Raw genomic sequence first — 16,657 nt, 5'->3', positions numbered from 1 at the left:
GTTAGAATTTTTTTTAAAAAGAACACTTTGGGGAAAAATATTAGAGAAATTGGAACCCACATATGTGGCTGGCAGGAATGAAAAATGGTGCAGCCATTTTGGAAAACTGCCAGTTCCTCAGAATATTAAATATGGAGTCGGCAATAGTTCCACACTGAGAACTGAGAGCATATGTACACTCAAAACTTGTCATTTCTGTCTACTTGCACAGACAGAAGCAAGTAGTAGATGTGGTTGTGTTTGGGGTCCGCAGGATGGATGTTACCATTTTAAGCAATTCATATTATAAATTATATATAGTTAATTTTAGGATTAATATAAAGCTTAAATTTGAATTAGTTTAATATTGCTGTTATGACAAATCACTACATACTTAGTGTTTTAAACAATCTAAATTTATTGTTTCACAATTCTAGAGGTTAGAAGTCTGAAATATACTTGGTTTATTAGTTTCCAACCACTGACATAACAAATCACCCCAAACTTGGTGGCTTAAAACAACAGTAAGAATTATTCTCACAGCTATAGAGGCCAGAAGTCTGAAATTAAGGTGTCAACAGGGCTGTGCTCCCTCTGAAGAGTCTGGAAAAGAATCTGTCCTTGCTTCTTCCTAACCTCTGGTGAGCCTGTTAGTCCTCAGCTCCTTTGTCTTGTAACTGCATTGTTCCACTCTCTTCCTATGTCATCCATCACATGGCCTCTTTACAGCCATGTACAGTTCTGTGTGTCTCCTTTTATAAGGACACGAGTCATTAGAATTAGGTCCCACCCCAACCCAGCATGACCTTGTCTTAATGTAATTGCCTCTGCAAAGATCCTATCTCCAAACAGAATCATATTCTGAGGTTCCAGGTAGATGTGAATTTTAGGGGGGCACTATTAAACCTGCTATATGGGCCATATGCGTGTAGGGCTGCATGCTTTGTGGAGGCTCTACTGGAGAAAGTTTCCTTCCCCTTTCCAGCTTCTAGGTAACTACCTGCTTATCTTGGCTCATAGCTCTCTCCTGAAAGCATTCTGACCTCTACTTTCATCTCTTCTGATTCTGGAACTCCTGCTTTCCTTTTACAAAGACACTCGTGATTACACTGGCCCACCTGGATAACTGGAGATCATTTTTCCATCTCAAGACCAGAATTTATTCACATCTGCAAAGTCCTTTTTGCTATGCAAGATTACATATTCACAGGTTCAGGGGATTAGGACATGGTTTCTTGGGTGGCTGTTCTTCAGCCACCACAATCCCTTGTTTCTTGTCAAGTCAGTTGTCATGCTTGGTTTTGTGCATTTCTATTACAGGCAGTTTAAAGAAGGCATTAAAAGCATAGCTCTGTAAAGAGATTGCAGTCCTGCACTTTGTGGTTTTTCACGTTTGGAAACACATTTAGCATTTATACATTAACTCGCAAGTTTCACAAAGCTGTTGACTTGCTTCCCTGAGCTGTTGACCAACCCAATGCCTTTATTTCCATGGACCGAGGTGTTCTTTTTTTAGAATAAAATAAGGCACCCAATAAACTCTCAAATCTGTAATTCAGAGCACTTCAGATTAATGGAAGGGGAGGAAGCAATATGGGGGTCCATGACTTGTCCTTTTGTACCTGTGTTCCCCAGTTTCTGGTGTTCTCATAGGAGAATGGAGCTCCCCACCCACTCTGCAGCCTCTGCTAGGGCTAAAGCCAGCCCAGGCTGCTGACTTTAGTAAGCCACGTTGGAGGGATTAGCTTCAGGGCAATGAGCATAAACATTGAACCTTTAAGAGAAGATGAGGACACAGTTTCCATCACTATAGATGGAAACTTGCCTTTAATGAATCATATTTTGCTTTATTTACCATTTTGCTATGGAAAAATGTCATATGCAGAACAGAACAGTGCAGTGTAATGAATCTACATGCACCTTCACCCCGCTTGAACAAGTAACATTTTTGCTGCTGTTGTATTTCCTCCTCCTATGAGAGTGCAGGATGTTACACATTTTAGAGAAAGTCACAGACATCAGATAATTTCACCTATAGCTATATAAGCATAGGCTGAACATACCTAATCCAAATTCACAGTGGCTCCTTAAATCCAAAGCTTTGAGCATCACTTTGGTCCTCAAAAACTTTCAGATTTTAGCCTGTGCAATACTACAAAATCCAAAAACCTCTGAAATCTGAAACACTTCTGGTCTCAAATATTTTGGATAAAAGATACTGAACCTGTGTTCATTCACTATTTAATACTTAAGAACTTGTAAAAATGACCACTTACCATTTCACACCTGAAAATTTGATATTCCCCTATTATTAAACCAATAATTATTCATGTTTGGTTTTCCTGGTTGTCTCAAAACTTTCCTTTCACAATTGGTAAATCAAGATCCAATCAGATTTGATTTTGTCTGTTAAGCTTATTTTATTCTACAATAGTTCTCTATCTTCCTTTTTCATGTCATGTATTTTTCTAAAGAAGCAAAGTTTTCCACGTCCTGGATTTGGCCTATTACATCCCTGGGTATTGTTTAACATACTTCTCTCTCACTTATGTTTTTCTGTAAAATGATAGATCTTAAGACTTGATTAGATTTAGGTGCATTTTTTTTGGCAGTGATACCTCATAGGTGGTGCTTTGTGGTTGTATTGTATTACATCAAGAGGTGCTGGGGTGCGGGTGTTATTAGTCTGATTCCAAGTCCTCCATCAGCCTTCCACCTAAGCCAGTGCACCTCAGTTCCTAGATACACATTAGCAGCACTAGGAGAGCTCAAAATTATATACTGATGCATAGGCCCTGTCATACACCACTGGGAAGTCAGAATCCGTGGGCTAGGGCCTGGGAGATAATTTTTTTTTTACTGAGGCATAATATTTGTATATCTTTATGGGTACATTATGGTAATTTTTACATTTATACAGTGTATAACAAATAAGTCAGGGTAATGAGCATATCCATCTCTTTAACCATTAATTTTTATGTGTTGGAATTTCATGCTCTTCTTTTGTAGGCATTTTGAAGTAGATCATAGATTGTTTTAACCAATAGTTATCCTACTCTGATAAAGAACCAGAAGTAATTCCTCCACTGTTTTGGTGCCCCTTATTGAACTGTCTTTCCATCCTTTCCTCCCCATTCCCTTCTCAGTGATCATTATTCCATTCCATTCTTCTCTGAAAGTCACCGATTAGCTTCCACAAATGAGTGACATGTGGCATTTGTCTTTCTGTGTCTGCCTTATTTCACTGAACAATGATCTCCAATTCTATTCATGCTCCTGCAAATGGCAGTATTTCATTTTTATGGATGTGCCATAAAAATATATTTTCCTTATCCATTCATCCTCTGAAGGGCATCTAGTTTGATTGTATGTTCTGTGAAGAGTCTTGCAATGAACATGGGACTGCAAGTATCTTTTGGTACAATTATTTCATTTCCTTGGCTACATTATATCTAATAGGGGAATTGCTGGATCTTACACTAGTTCCATTTGTAGAATTTTGAGGAATTCATATTGTTTTCTATAGTGGCTGAACTAATTTATATTCCCATCAAAAGTGTAGAAGAGTTCCCCTTTCACTGCATCCTTACTAGCGTGTTTTTTTTATTTTGTTTTTATCTTTTTGATGACAGTCTTTCTGACTGGAGTGAGATAACACCACATTGTGGCTATGATTTGCATTTCCACAACGATTAATGAGATCAAGCATTTTTTTTAGGTACTTGTAGACAATTTGTATGTTGTCTTTTTTGTTTGAGAAGTGTCTGTTTAGTTCTTTAGACAATTTTTAATTGGATTATTTAGTTTTCTGGTGTACATATATTTGTATATATATATACAATTGTGCTAGCATTGTTTACAAGAAGAGACTGTTTTCACCACTGTATGTTCTTGGCAGCTTTGTCAAAACTCACTTGGCCTTGGGACTGCATCAAACTAAAGAGCTTCTGCAAGGCAAAGGAAACAGTCACCAGACTCAAGAAATAGCCCACAGAATGGGTAATAATCTTTGCCAGCTACTCATCTGACAAGGGGCTAATATCCAGAATCTAGAGGGAACTCAAAAAACTCAGTCGCCCAAGAATCAACACCCCAGTGAAGAAATGGGCACATGAATTCAACAAGGAATTCTCAAAGGAAGAGATAGAAATGTCCAATAAATACATGAAGAAGTGTTCAATTTCCCTGGTTATAAAAGAGATGCAAAACAACACTTAGATTTCATCTCACCCCAGTTAGAATGGCCAGAATCAAGAGTAATAACAACAACAAATGCTGGCAAGGATGTGCAAAACAGGAACGCTTATACACTGCTGGTGGGATTGCAAATTAGTACAACCACTATGGAAAGCAGTATGGAGATTCCTCAAAAAACTAGAGATAGAACTGCCATATGATCCAGTGCTACTGCTCCTGGGCATCTACCCAAAGGAACATAAGACAGGATACAGTAGAGACACCTGTACACCATTGTTCATCACAGCACTATTCACAATAGCCAAGCTCTGGAAACAACTCAGATGCCCTACAACTGATGAATGGATCAAGCAATTGTGGTATATATACACAATGGAGTATTACTCAGCCATAAGGAATAATGACATGGGAATTGAAGGTAAATGGATGCAATTGGAAGACATCATGATAAGTGAAGTAAGCCAGGATCAGAAACACAAAAGCTATATGTTTTCTCTCATACATAGAAGATAGATCCAAAGATAAACATATACACAAAAAAAACCAAGCATGATCATATATAAACTCAGATGTAGAGCATGTCTGTAACAGTGTAACTACTCTGGAACTCGGGGAAAGAGGGAAAGGAAAAGAAAATGATAGAGCATCAGTAATATTGCATAGATAAGATGTGAAGGTAGAGGACATAAGGATGTGTACTGAAAGCTGTTGAAAAATAGGGTGTGGGAGGTAAAGGAGTAAGGAAGAGTAATGGAATAGGTTGAGTGGGACCAAAATAAAGCAAAGCCATTGTGGATATACATTGATACACCCCTTTGAACATTAACTTAAATAAAAAATCACTTGGCTTTGTGACATGGATTAATTTGGGGTTATCTAGCTTGTTCATTTGTCTGTGTCTTTTTTTTTGCTAGTACCATGCTATTTTGATTACAATAGCTTTGTAATATGTTTTGAAATTAGGTATTGTGATACCACCACCAATTTTTTTTTATTTGCTTGGAATGACTTTTGCAGTTTTAGTTCTATGGTTCCATATGAATTCTAGGATATTTTTCCTATTTCTATGAATGAAGTCATTGGTATTTTGATGGGAATTGTATTGAATGTATATATTAATTTGGGTAGTATGGTCATTTTAACAGTACTAGTTCCTCCAATCCATGAGCACAAGATATTTTTTCATATTTTAGTGTGTCCTGTATAACTTCTTTCATCAGTATTTTATAATTTTCATTGTAGAGCTCTTTTACTTTCTTGGTTAAATTTATTCCTAAATATTTTATATTTGTGGTTATTATGAATGGGATTGAATTTTAAGTTTCTTTCTTCACCAAGTTCATTATTGGTTAGTAAACTTGCTACTGTTTTTTGTATGTTGATTTTGTATCCTGCAACTTTACTGAATTTATCAATTCTAATAGTTTTTCAATGGCTCATTTAGGTTTTCTATGTATAAAAGCATATCATCTGCAAACCTGATAACTTCTTTTTTTCCAATTTGGATACTCTTTATTTCTTTCTCTTGCCTAATTGCTAAGGCTTTTCAGTACTTTTTTTTTTATTTAGAGAATACTTTATTAGTTTCTGTAATCAGTTTAATACAGTGCATTACCCTTGTACAAATGAAAAAAATAAGTTTAACATTTTTAGACCAATGTGGCTATTAATTTCTGAACAATGCCAAGTCAATATGGTAAACTGGGCTACTTTTTTCCAAGGTTGACAGCACAGCTAAAGTTTCCAAAAATTCAAATTATATTTTTATGTGTGTATATATATATATATGTATATTTGTATAAAAAGACCAGTAATGGTAGCATGTTATGCATCAATAGCAGCAACAGCTTTTCCAGGTTCTGCAGTCTCTGAACAAAATTGTAGAGACATACTGCACACTCCATTAAAAACAAAAAAGTAAAAACAAACCCCCAGAAAACAGCCAAGTTCTGTTACTGTTGTGGTACCTGGCACCATTTTTTATTAGCTTCTCAATCATCATTTAGAAAGAAAACATTCTAGAGTAACATCATTAAAAAAGCTCTGGTAAAGCACAGTCACTACTACATATCATAAAGCAGGTACAAGATGTTTTACATTCACAGAGGCATGATACAGTTCCAGTACTATTTTAAATAAGAGTAGTCAGAATGGACTCCTTAGTCTTGTTTCCAACCTCAGGGGGAAAGCTTTCAGTTTCCCCCATTCTGTATGATGTTAGCTGTGGGGTTTTTCATATTATATTCATTAGTGTTTTGAGATATGTTCCTTCTATACATAATCGCTTGAGAGTTTTTATCAGGGGATACTGAAGCTTACTGAATTTTTTTGAGGTGGGCATATACTTACTGTTCATTATGTTGATATGTTCTGTCATGTTTTTTGATTTGTGTATGTTGAACCATCCTTGCATCCTTGATGAATCACACTTGATCGTAGTTTATGATCATTTGAAGTGCTGTTGAATTTGGTTTGGTAGTATTTTACTGAGAATTTGTGTGTATGAGATCATCAGGGATATGGGTCTATAGTTTTCTTTCTGTTTTGCATACTTGTCTGGTTTTAGTATCAGGGAAATGCTGGTCTCATAAAAAGAGTTTGGCAGAATTTCCCCCATTTCATTTTTTGGAACAGTTTATGAAGAATTACAATTCATTCTTCTTTAGATGTTTAGTGCCATTCAGCAGTAAATCCAGTAGGTCCTAGACTGTTTTTATATGGGAGACTTTTAATTAGTGCTTAAATCTCGTTACTCATCATTGGTGTGTTTAGATTTTCTGTTTCCTCTTGATTCAGTTTTGGTAGGTTCTAAGTGTTCTAGAATTTATTCATTTTTTCTAGGTTTTCTAGGTTTTAGCACACAATTTTTTATAGCAATTTTTTATTATCCTTTTTATTTCTGTGGTATCAGTACAGTTTTCTTTTTCATCTATGACTTTGAGACCTCTTTTTCATGCTTAGTCTAGTTAAAGATTTCTCAATTTTATACCTTCATTGATATTTTATTATTGTTTAGTTTTGATTTTGTGTACACTTTGATCTTTGTTATTTGTTTCCTTTTGCTAATTTGGGGTTTGGCTTAGTCTTGCTTTTCTGAGTCCTTGAGGTATATTGTTGGGTTATTTGGATTCTTTCTGTTTTTTTATGTATGCATATATTACTGTAAATTTCTCCCTTAGTACTGCTTTTACTCTGTTCCACAGATTTTGATATGTCATATTGTCATTTTCATTTGTTTCTAGTATTTTTATTTCTGTTTTAATTTCATTAGTTACCCACTGTCATTTAGAGGCATGCTATTCAATTTCCATATATTGGTCTTCTTTCTCTTCTTCTTACTCTTGTTTGTTTGTAGTTTTCTTCCATTTTGGTCTGAGAACATTTATTGAGGCTTGATTTGGATCCTGTATATGATCTATCCTGGGGAATGTTCCATGTGCTGATGAGGAGAATGGGTATTCTGTTCCTGTTGGATAAAACATTCTGTAAATGTCTGTAAGGTCTATTTGCTCTATAGTGTGGTTCAACTAGCATGCTTTTTTGTTGATTTTTCTGCCTCTCTCATCTGTCCATTGAAGAAAGTAGGATGATGAAGTCCCCAACTATTATTATATTGGCATCTGTCTCTTCATTTAGATTTAATAAAACTTGCTTCATATTTTTGGGTGGTCTCATGTGGGTGGATATATATTTGTAATTACTGTATCTTCTTTTTAAAGTGTTCCTTTTATCAATATATAATTACTTTCTTTGCCTCATTTTACAATTTTTTATTTAAAATTGCTTTAGCTGACATGATTAGAGCTACTCCTTCCTGCTCTTGTTTTTCATTTGTATATCTTTTTTCCAACCCTTTACTTTCAGTCTATATGCATCTTCCCAGTGAAGTAAGTTTCTTAAATGAAGCATATAGTTGAACATTATTTTTTAATTAATTGAGCCAGAAAAGACCTTTGATTGGTAAGCTTAACCATTGACATTCAAGGTTATTTTTGATAGGTATGAACTTCCTCCTTTCACTTTGTTGTTTTTTGCTGGTTTGGTATATTTTTTTCCTTTCTACCGCTCTTAATTATTTTTGTAATTTGGTAGTTTTCTGACATGCTAAGGTTTGATTTCATTCTGTTTCTTGAGTATCTGCTCTTCTAGTGAGTTTTATACATCCATGTGTTTTCATAACAATTGCTAACATCTTATTTCTAGTGTAGATCCACCTTCAGATTTTCTTGTGGGGCTGGTTTGGTGTGATGAATTCCCTCTATTTTTGCTCATATAAGAAAGCCTTTATTTCTCCTTCATTTGTGAAGGATAATTTTGTTGTTATGATGTTGTTGGTTGGCATTTTTTTTCTTTCATGGCTTTAAATATATCATTCCTTTATCTATAGACTGTACAGTTTCTGCTGAGAAATGTGCTGTAAGGCTAATGGACCTTCCCTTATATGTGACTTGCTGCTTTTCTCTTTCTGTTTTTAGAATTCCCTCTGTCTTGTGACATTTTGTCTATAATATACTTTGATGAAGGTCTAATTTGATTAAATCTAGTTGGAGTCCTTTGAACTTCTTATAGCTAGATCTCCATAACTCTTTGAAGATTTGGGACATTGCCAGATTTTTTTTCATGAAATAAGTTTTCAACACTTTTCCCCTTTTCTTCACCTTTGGGAATTTCTATATTGTGAATATTTGTTTATGTAATGGTGTTCCATAAATGTCATAGGCTTTCTTAATTTCTTTCTCTCTCCTCCCTCTCCTTCTCTTCTCCTCCTCTTCTCCCTCTTTGTCTAGTTGGGGTCATTCAAAATACCTGCCCTCAAGTTCAGAAATTCACCTTTCTTGTTCTAGTCTGGAAGCTTTCCATTGTATGTCTTTCACTGATTAAATTTCCTAGCTCCAAAGTTTGTAATTGGTTCTCTTTATGTTTCTAGCTCTTTGATAAGTTTCTCATTCATGTCTTGAGTTGCTTTTCTAATTTCTTTGCTTTGTCTGTGTTTTTTCATCTCACTGAGAATTCTTTTTTTTTTTCTCTTTCCTTTTTTGGTGCTGGGATCGAACCCAGGGCCTCACGCATGCTAGGCAAGCGCTGTACCACCGAGCTACATCCCAGCCCTCACTGAGAGTTCTTAGGATCATTATTTTGAATTCCTCAGGCATTTCATAGAATTCCTTCAAATTGGGATCTATTGTGGAGGGATTATTGTTTTCCTTTGGAGGTGCCTTGTTTAATTTCATAATTCTTGCATTGATGTTGACACATCTGGTAATCTGATACAATAGTGCCCCTTCTAAATTTATGGAATATTGTTTGTAGGAAAATATTTTTTCATTTAGATGGGATACAGGGTGTCAGTTTGGTGGGTGCTTTGGCTTTGGTTGTAGGTAAGCTCAATAGTGTAATCCCTTTGCGATTTCTTCAGATTTGGTTGGTGTTAGCAGTGTCTGAGTACCTCAGTAGTCTATAGTCTGCAGCAGTTAATGAAGATAGTTGTACTGCATTGCAATGGATGTGGCCTTTCAAAGGTGCATGTCCTCAGGCTGCACAGAGCCAAGCACTGATGGCACTGATGCTTGTGACAGCAGCTACCACAATCACAATCAGTAGTACAGGACTGTCCCCAGGTCCCTTTGGGGCAATCACAAGTGACATCAACAGTTGTTACATCAGCAGCTGTAGCCCCCATGCCACAGGATATGAAAGAGACCTTCTCCAGGACCCTCAGGACAAAGAGAGAGCAGACTTCCTGGGCCTGTGGCACCAGCAGTCATAGTTGTGGGAGTCACAGGATGGGATGGGACCATCCCTGGGTCCTCTGGGATGAGCACATGTAATGCTGGGGTCTGTAGCACCACTGCGAACTCAAGGTGCTGGAACACAAAAGGGAGCCTTTCATAGGTCCTGTGGAGCTATTGTGTGTGGTTCTGAGGCTTTTAGCACTGGTAGCTATTTTTCTGGGGCTCTGGGATCCAGAGCATATCTTCTCTAGGGCCGAAGGACAAGCTCAAGTGATACCAGGCTCTTGGCATCAGCAGCTGTGGTTCTGAATTTATTGGCTGTGAAGGAGGCCTTCGCTAGATCCCCCAGGGCATGTGCAAGTACTGTTCAGGCTTGTGGTAGACACTGTGCCCACACTCCTGCAGGTGTACACAGAGAGGAGACCCCTGCCTAGGTCCTGCAGTTGGATGCAGGTGATGTCGGGCTTGCAGCTGTGGCATCTGTGATCTTGGAGCCAAAAGGTGGGGGGACTGTCCCTAGGTCATGATGGGCAAGCTTTCTCAGAGCTGAGGTGTGTGGCTTTGATTGCATAGTCCCCAAGGCACAGGACACAGATGGAACCTTCCCTGGGTCCTCCAGGAGCAAGCCTGGGTGATGCCAGAGCCCTCTGTACCAGCAGCTACAGTCCCAAGGCTGTGGGCAGGTGAGGAGACCTTCCCTAGTTTTGCTGGGAGAGTGCAGATGTGCTAGGGTTTGGATACTGGTAACTCTTTCTGGAGCTGTAGATGCTGTTGGGACCTTCTCCAGGTTCCAGGGGACAGCTGTGGGTGATGCTGGGCTTTTGGCAGCAGTAGCCATCGTCCCAAGGCTGTGGGATGGTGAGCAGATCTTTCCTAGTTCCCATGGGGTAAGCAGGGGTGGGCTTGGCCTGTGACTATGGCAGCCACTGCTCCTGAAGCTGTCTTCCAGTCTGGGGGTATGTGCACTGACCCAAGGTTCTGGCAGTGTCAGGGGGTCAGCGCAGGCCTCTTATGCAAGATGGCACCTCAAAGTGTCTGCTATAGTAGCTTGGACTCTGGAGATGGGCCTTCTTTGTGAATAGAGCAGTCACTCTCAGACTAGCCAGTTCCACAAGCTGGATTTAAGGCCTGTGGGAAATGTGGACTTCTTGGTCAGGATGCTGTTCTGCTACATGACTAGGTGGCTGAAGCATTCCCTCTTGCCTTTTGCCAGTAGTGTGGAGAATCTACCCCCAAGCCAGGGTTCAAGTTTCCATCTGCTTTACTCTTTTCTCTAGGTCGCCTTTCCGGCTTTCCATGCTGGTTAGGGTTCTCAGCCACTTCCTTGCTGATTTCCTCTCTCAGTCACTCTCCTCAAAATTCAGCCCTTCCTTCATTGCCCTGGTTCTTCTGTATGTTGGAGTCATGCTAAGGGCACCTCTATTCAGCCTCTTCCACAGTATTCTTTGAAGGTTTCCCCAGATGCACAGGTGCAGTGGCTTACACGTGGGATGTAGAGACTGGAAGGATTGCTATTAAAGTCCAGCCAGGGCAAAAAGCTAATGAGACCCCAGTCTCAATAAGTTAGGCAGTGATGGTGAGTGCCTGTAATCTCAGTTACATGGGAGGGTGTAGGTAGGAAGATCACGATATGAAGCCAGCCTCAGCCAAAAATATGATGCCCTCTTGAAGAATAACTACAGCAAAAAGGACTGGAGTATGGTTCAGGTGTAAAGCACTTGCCTACCAAGATAAGGCCCTTAGTTCAAACCCCAGAACCACCAAATATATGTATCTATCCATTGCAGTACAAGAGATATTTGTGATTCTTTTTCTCTTTAGGATATGTGTTACTAGGAAGACAGAGTAAAAGTATTGGGTTTAAATTATCTTGAAAGGGAATTCTCTGTGTAGTTAAGCCAATTACAAGTTGATATAAACGTGGATTTATGTGTTTTCATTGATTTTAAGGATTGATTTTTTAAAGTAAATTTGTTTTAAAATTACATAACATTTATGTGATTTTAAAGTCAACACCGCAATTTGAGAAATATTCAGAAAGATTTAGCTTCCATCCCTCTTTCCTCTCTGCTTCTTTCTCGCCAGACCCAGATGTAACCATTTTCATTAGATACTATTTTATATTTGTTTGCTTTTCTTGATAATAAAAGTGTCTGTGTGTTTTGTTTTTTTTAATAATTTGAAGTTCTTGTTTTAATTAAATTTCCTAATGATTTTAATATTTTTTTCAGTTGTTTTTTGCAATTGTTTGAAGTAAAGAAGGGTACAAGGGAAAGAGGTGTTGGGGTGAACCTAATCAATGTACAATGTAAGCATACTCAGAAATGTCACAATGAATCACCCCTGTACAACTAATGTATGCTAATAAAGCTATTTTGACAAAAAAAAAGAAAAAACAATAATTGACTAGATCTTTTAAATTTTCTCTGTGTATCTGTCAAGGTCTGGCTCCATCAATTACAGTATTTCCATCCTTCTCCTTTTAGGTGTTGGTATTCGTGATCTTCCCTTCCCTCAGCTACCTGTCTCCTTCTCCCTCAATTTTATAACCTGTATTTTGGAGGAGAGGTAATTCCGCCCTCCAGCATCTTTTCTCCCTCCGTTTTATTAGGATAACTTTGGTAATTACAAACTGTATGTATTTGTGGTACAAAATCAATTGTTTGATAGATATGCGAATATAATCATTATGATATGTTTAAATTAAGCTAATTAATTTATCTGGTTCTTAATGTATGCATCCTTTCAGTCCACCTCTCATACTTAGATCTACTCAGTTAGCACTTCTGTGCCATCCATGTCACAATTGGTAAGCATGTGTTTATGAACACATAACTAAATGTAACTTCTCGTGAGACTTACCAACTGCACATTAAAATAGCGTTCCTAGTTTTCAGACTTCTTATACAAATCCTCTTGTTCCTATGACAAACCTTTTAGGTTGGCGTAATAGGGAATGTTATTCCTGTTTTATGCAGGACCCAAGGCTTCTATGTGGCCCAGCTAGGACTGCAGCCCCGGCTGTGTGAAAGCATGGACTGGTAGTTGGGAGAAGCAGCTCTGGAATACGATCCCCACTATTCCATTCTGCTGCTTGCTTGTTATATGACCTTGAGCAAGTTACTCCGCCTCTTCAGGGCTCAGCTGTCTCATCTGTGAACTGCGGATGTTGGCAGCATCTGTCCCAGGGTCGATCACAGGAAAACTGTCATAACATAAAGTTCTTCCAACACCTGGAGAACAGTCAGTGCTTACTGCATGTTGGCTAATACTATTACTTCAGTAGATGCTTTGCTCATGCACCATGATGTTTTACAGTTACCCGTTTTTAATCCTTGTAACTTTCTAAGATTCCCTTTGTCTTAATTGACTTTTTTGTCCTGTGACTCTAACACTAACTTCTCTTTACCACACCCGTGGTCATTGTGATGCTGGCATTCAAACTAGCACATGTCTAGTGCATAGCAAGATTTTAGTTCTTCATTTTTTAAATTTTTCCACCAAGCCTTACATACTATCTCGCCTACCCTGAATCTTGAAAAAGATAGTTACTGGGTAAATTACTTCTACCTGCAGTGAAGGCTTTGTGGCCAATGTAGATTTCACATCCCACTGCAGTATCTGTAGAATTCAGTGGGTGGAGAGACCTAAAGGTGTGATTCTACATGAGTAAAGTCAGTGTAGCTAGGAGGACAGTGTATTCAGACCACACCTATTAAATTTTAAGTGCCTGGACTAGGATGTGGCAGGAAGAATAGAAACCTGAAAACATTTAGAAACTTTGTGTCATATTTGTGATTCTTAACATAGTAAAGTACCTAGCACCTGAAAATTTGGGGTGGACCGACTTCCAGGAATTTTAGGTGATAGTCTAATATGTAAACATACTTATATTTTTAAAAGTAAGGAAACAAAGTTGACTTTGCTTTTTTTTTAACGAAGTAACATAAAATGAAACACCTAGCTTGTTATGGGTTTTGCTAATAAGTGAGAGGTTGTTGTGTTATCTGTCACTAGATGGAGTCAGTGAGCCTAACGCTAGCTTGGACTTTTCTGTACCTCTTCCTATAATTCCTGCTCTGCACCTTTGAAAAGGAGAATAGTACTTAAAAAGAACTAGTGGTTCTGAATGGCGGAATTAGTGGCCTTGCCTTTGAGCAGCAGCATCAGTTTGTAGAACTGCAAAACAGTCTTTTCTTCACATTCCTACTCTCTAAAACTTTTTTGAAAAAGACCTTTCAAACCATAATCTATCAGTTCTAAATGGTAATCAGAGTGTTTTTACTTCACTTTATTATTCAGTATCATTTTAAAAATTAAGTTGTCATCCTGTGTTCCAGGGGTTGAAAACTCAGGAGCCCTGGATTTCAACCACTTTGCAACTCCACCCCATAACCTTGAAACACCAGTAACAACAATTGTGCATTGTTTACTGTGTCTTCCCTTAGCACGGCATGACACATACCAGACCTGCATTTCCAAAACCTTGTATAGTGTGAGGTCTCATCAGAGAAAGGACAGGATAAGCAGTTTTTCTGTATCAAAGTAATCAGAAGGTATGAAGCCAGAAGCTAGTGAGAGATAATAAATGCTGGTAATTATTTCAGCCACAGGCTTCCTTTGCTATGTGTTTTGGGTGGGAGCTGGGCAGTGGACTGAGAGCAGAGAGTAGATGAATAAATGAAGCAGTTACAGAAAGGATCCTGGGAATTTCCCAAGCCCCAAAGAGAATGCACTAACTCACTCGGATAGTCTGTGTACAAGGTGGTTATGTGAACATGAGCTGATCTAATTCCTTTTTTTCTTTCTGCCACAGCACGTGCCCTTATAGTCGGCCTCCCTTTGGCTATGGAAATTTTCCAAATTCAATGCCAGAATGCCTTGGTTATTATGAAGACAGGTATCAAAAACACGAGGCTATGTTTTCAGCTTTAAATAGAGACTATCCTTTTAGAGACTACCCAGATGAGCGCACACACAGTGAAGATTCTCGGAGTTGTGAGAGCATGGATGGGGCCTCTTACTATAACAGCCACAGCCACAGCCACAGTGGGGAAGACTACCTAAACCCCATGCCTCAGCTGGACATTGGGGCCTTGGAGACCGTCTTCACAGCCCCAACATCAACTCCCTCCAGCATCCAGCAAGTCAATGTCACCGACAGCGATGAGGAAGAAGAAGAAAAAGTGCTCAGGAATTTATAATTTTAAAACAAATATGCACAGAAAATAAACATTTCTTAAAATATATTCTGGGTCAGTTGGTGTGAGAAAAAAAAAAAGCCTACAATGCTTTGCTAAGAGTTTTCAGCCATGATCTGAGGAGTCAAAACCAAATGCAATTCACATCTTCATAAAGTTTTGATTAGTGAAACTAGAGTCCTGATGTTTCATCGCAGGAATATTTAAGATCTAAACTATTTATTTTTATGGCTGAAATTTGCACCAACATGCATTATCATTACTTTATCTTGGAACATGCAAAATACAGAAGCCTCCCAATTGTATGTGAGGAGAGGGGTGTATATCTGATATGACACGTGTGACTTGCATCTTATCTCAGGACACATTTATTTTTCTTAAATATTTTTGTTTAGTGTTTATATATTTATGGATTTTGTCAGTTTTTATGTAACATTTTGAAAAGATTTTGATAACTTTTGTAAGTGAACTGGGACTCAGTTATTAAATTTAATTTACACTAGTAACCAATTTTAAGTTGCAAATGTGTTTTAGTGGCACCTGGGAAATTCCTTCAGATATATTTAGTCATTTCTGTTACAAAACATTTTTATCATCATTTTTCAATATCTTTCCATTGGTATGCATTGTTGTATTTTTGTTATAATTAAACAGATAAAATTGTTCTTGTTGGATGTTTTCTGTTTGGAGGATAGAAGTCAGCACAATGAGTATTGCTCATTTAATTATTTTTCATACCACTTGATTTTTTCCTAGTAATTGCATGAATCCTATTAGCTTGTGTAAGTCTTAAAATTGTATCAGCTTTCATGTGCACATGTTCTGACACTATTTTGAAACTCTTTATATATGTGTTCATGTGACCTAAGCACTCCCTAAAAGGGAGAGACTCTTCCAGATTTGGTTCAAGCACCTGTCTTGAAAAACCATGGAATTTACTTAAAAGCACATGGGATTCACATAATTCACAATGAGCAAAATCTTACTTGTGATGAAATGTCTTGGCAAGCACTCACTTATGAATCGAGATCTTTTTAAGATAGGAAAAGGACCACCAGAAGTAGGACCAGGGTTAAAGATCTATAAAACACCAAGTGGGTTTATGGGAAACTGCCACAAATCAGTGCACTGTTCCCTCAATGAACTGAATTGTTTATGCAAATCAAGGTCTGATTACTTAGAACTGCTTGGAAGTTGTGTGTGGAGACCTATGCTAAGAGTCTAGAGTCTTCCTTTACTACATCTGCATTTGTTTCTTAAACAAAGGCTGTTGTGTAATTCATTCCATCAACCCCCTACTTATTATATGTGATATTTCACTCCCAGTAAAATTCTTATTTTCACATTTGATATTCTTTATGACTCAGCACAATGTCATTTGATGTAGTTAAAGGGTAAAACTTGGATTTCTTGGTTGATAAAGGGCAAAACATGGCATTTCATATCTTCATACTGAAGAAACATTTGCTTGTGTACACATTGAATGTCTATTCCATGAAGGAGAAATCTATGCAAGAATTTGACCCATTTCACCCCTCATTTTAATAG

The 16,657-nt window shown here is 37.9% G+C and overlaps 1 protein-coding gene across 2 annotated transcripts in view; it reads left to right on the top strand.

The window, feature by feature from the left end:
• Sox30 (SRY-box transcription factor 30) overlaps window positions 1-15,637 on the top strand; it is a 43,583-nt gene extending 27,946 nt beyond the window's left edge. Inside the window, exon 5 of one of the 2 annotated variants that reach the window (XM_020179212.2) lies at window positions 14,725-15,637. In XM_020179212.2, the coding sequence (XP_020034801.1) occupies window positions 14,725-15,112 (388 nt within the window). In that variant the 3' untranslated portion in view covers window positions 15,113-15,637. The remainder of the gene's footprint in view (window positions 1-14,724) is intronic. The other variant, XM_020179213.2, reaches the window with a different exon arrangement.
• Window positions 15,638-16,657: the final 1,020 nt, after the last annotated feature.

This window comes from Castor canadensis, chromosome 16 (genome assembly GCF_047511655.1).
Source record: "Castor canadensis chromosome 16, mCasCan1.hap1v2, whole genome shotgun sequence".
NCBI classification, from domain to species: domain Eukaryota; kingdom Metazoa; phylum Chordata; class Mammalia; order Rodentia; family Castoridae; genus Castor; species Castor canadensis.
The sequence above is the reverse complement of the archived record's forward strand: the minus strand, read 5'-3'. Positions and strand labels throughout refer to the sequence as shown.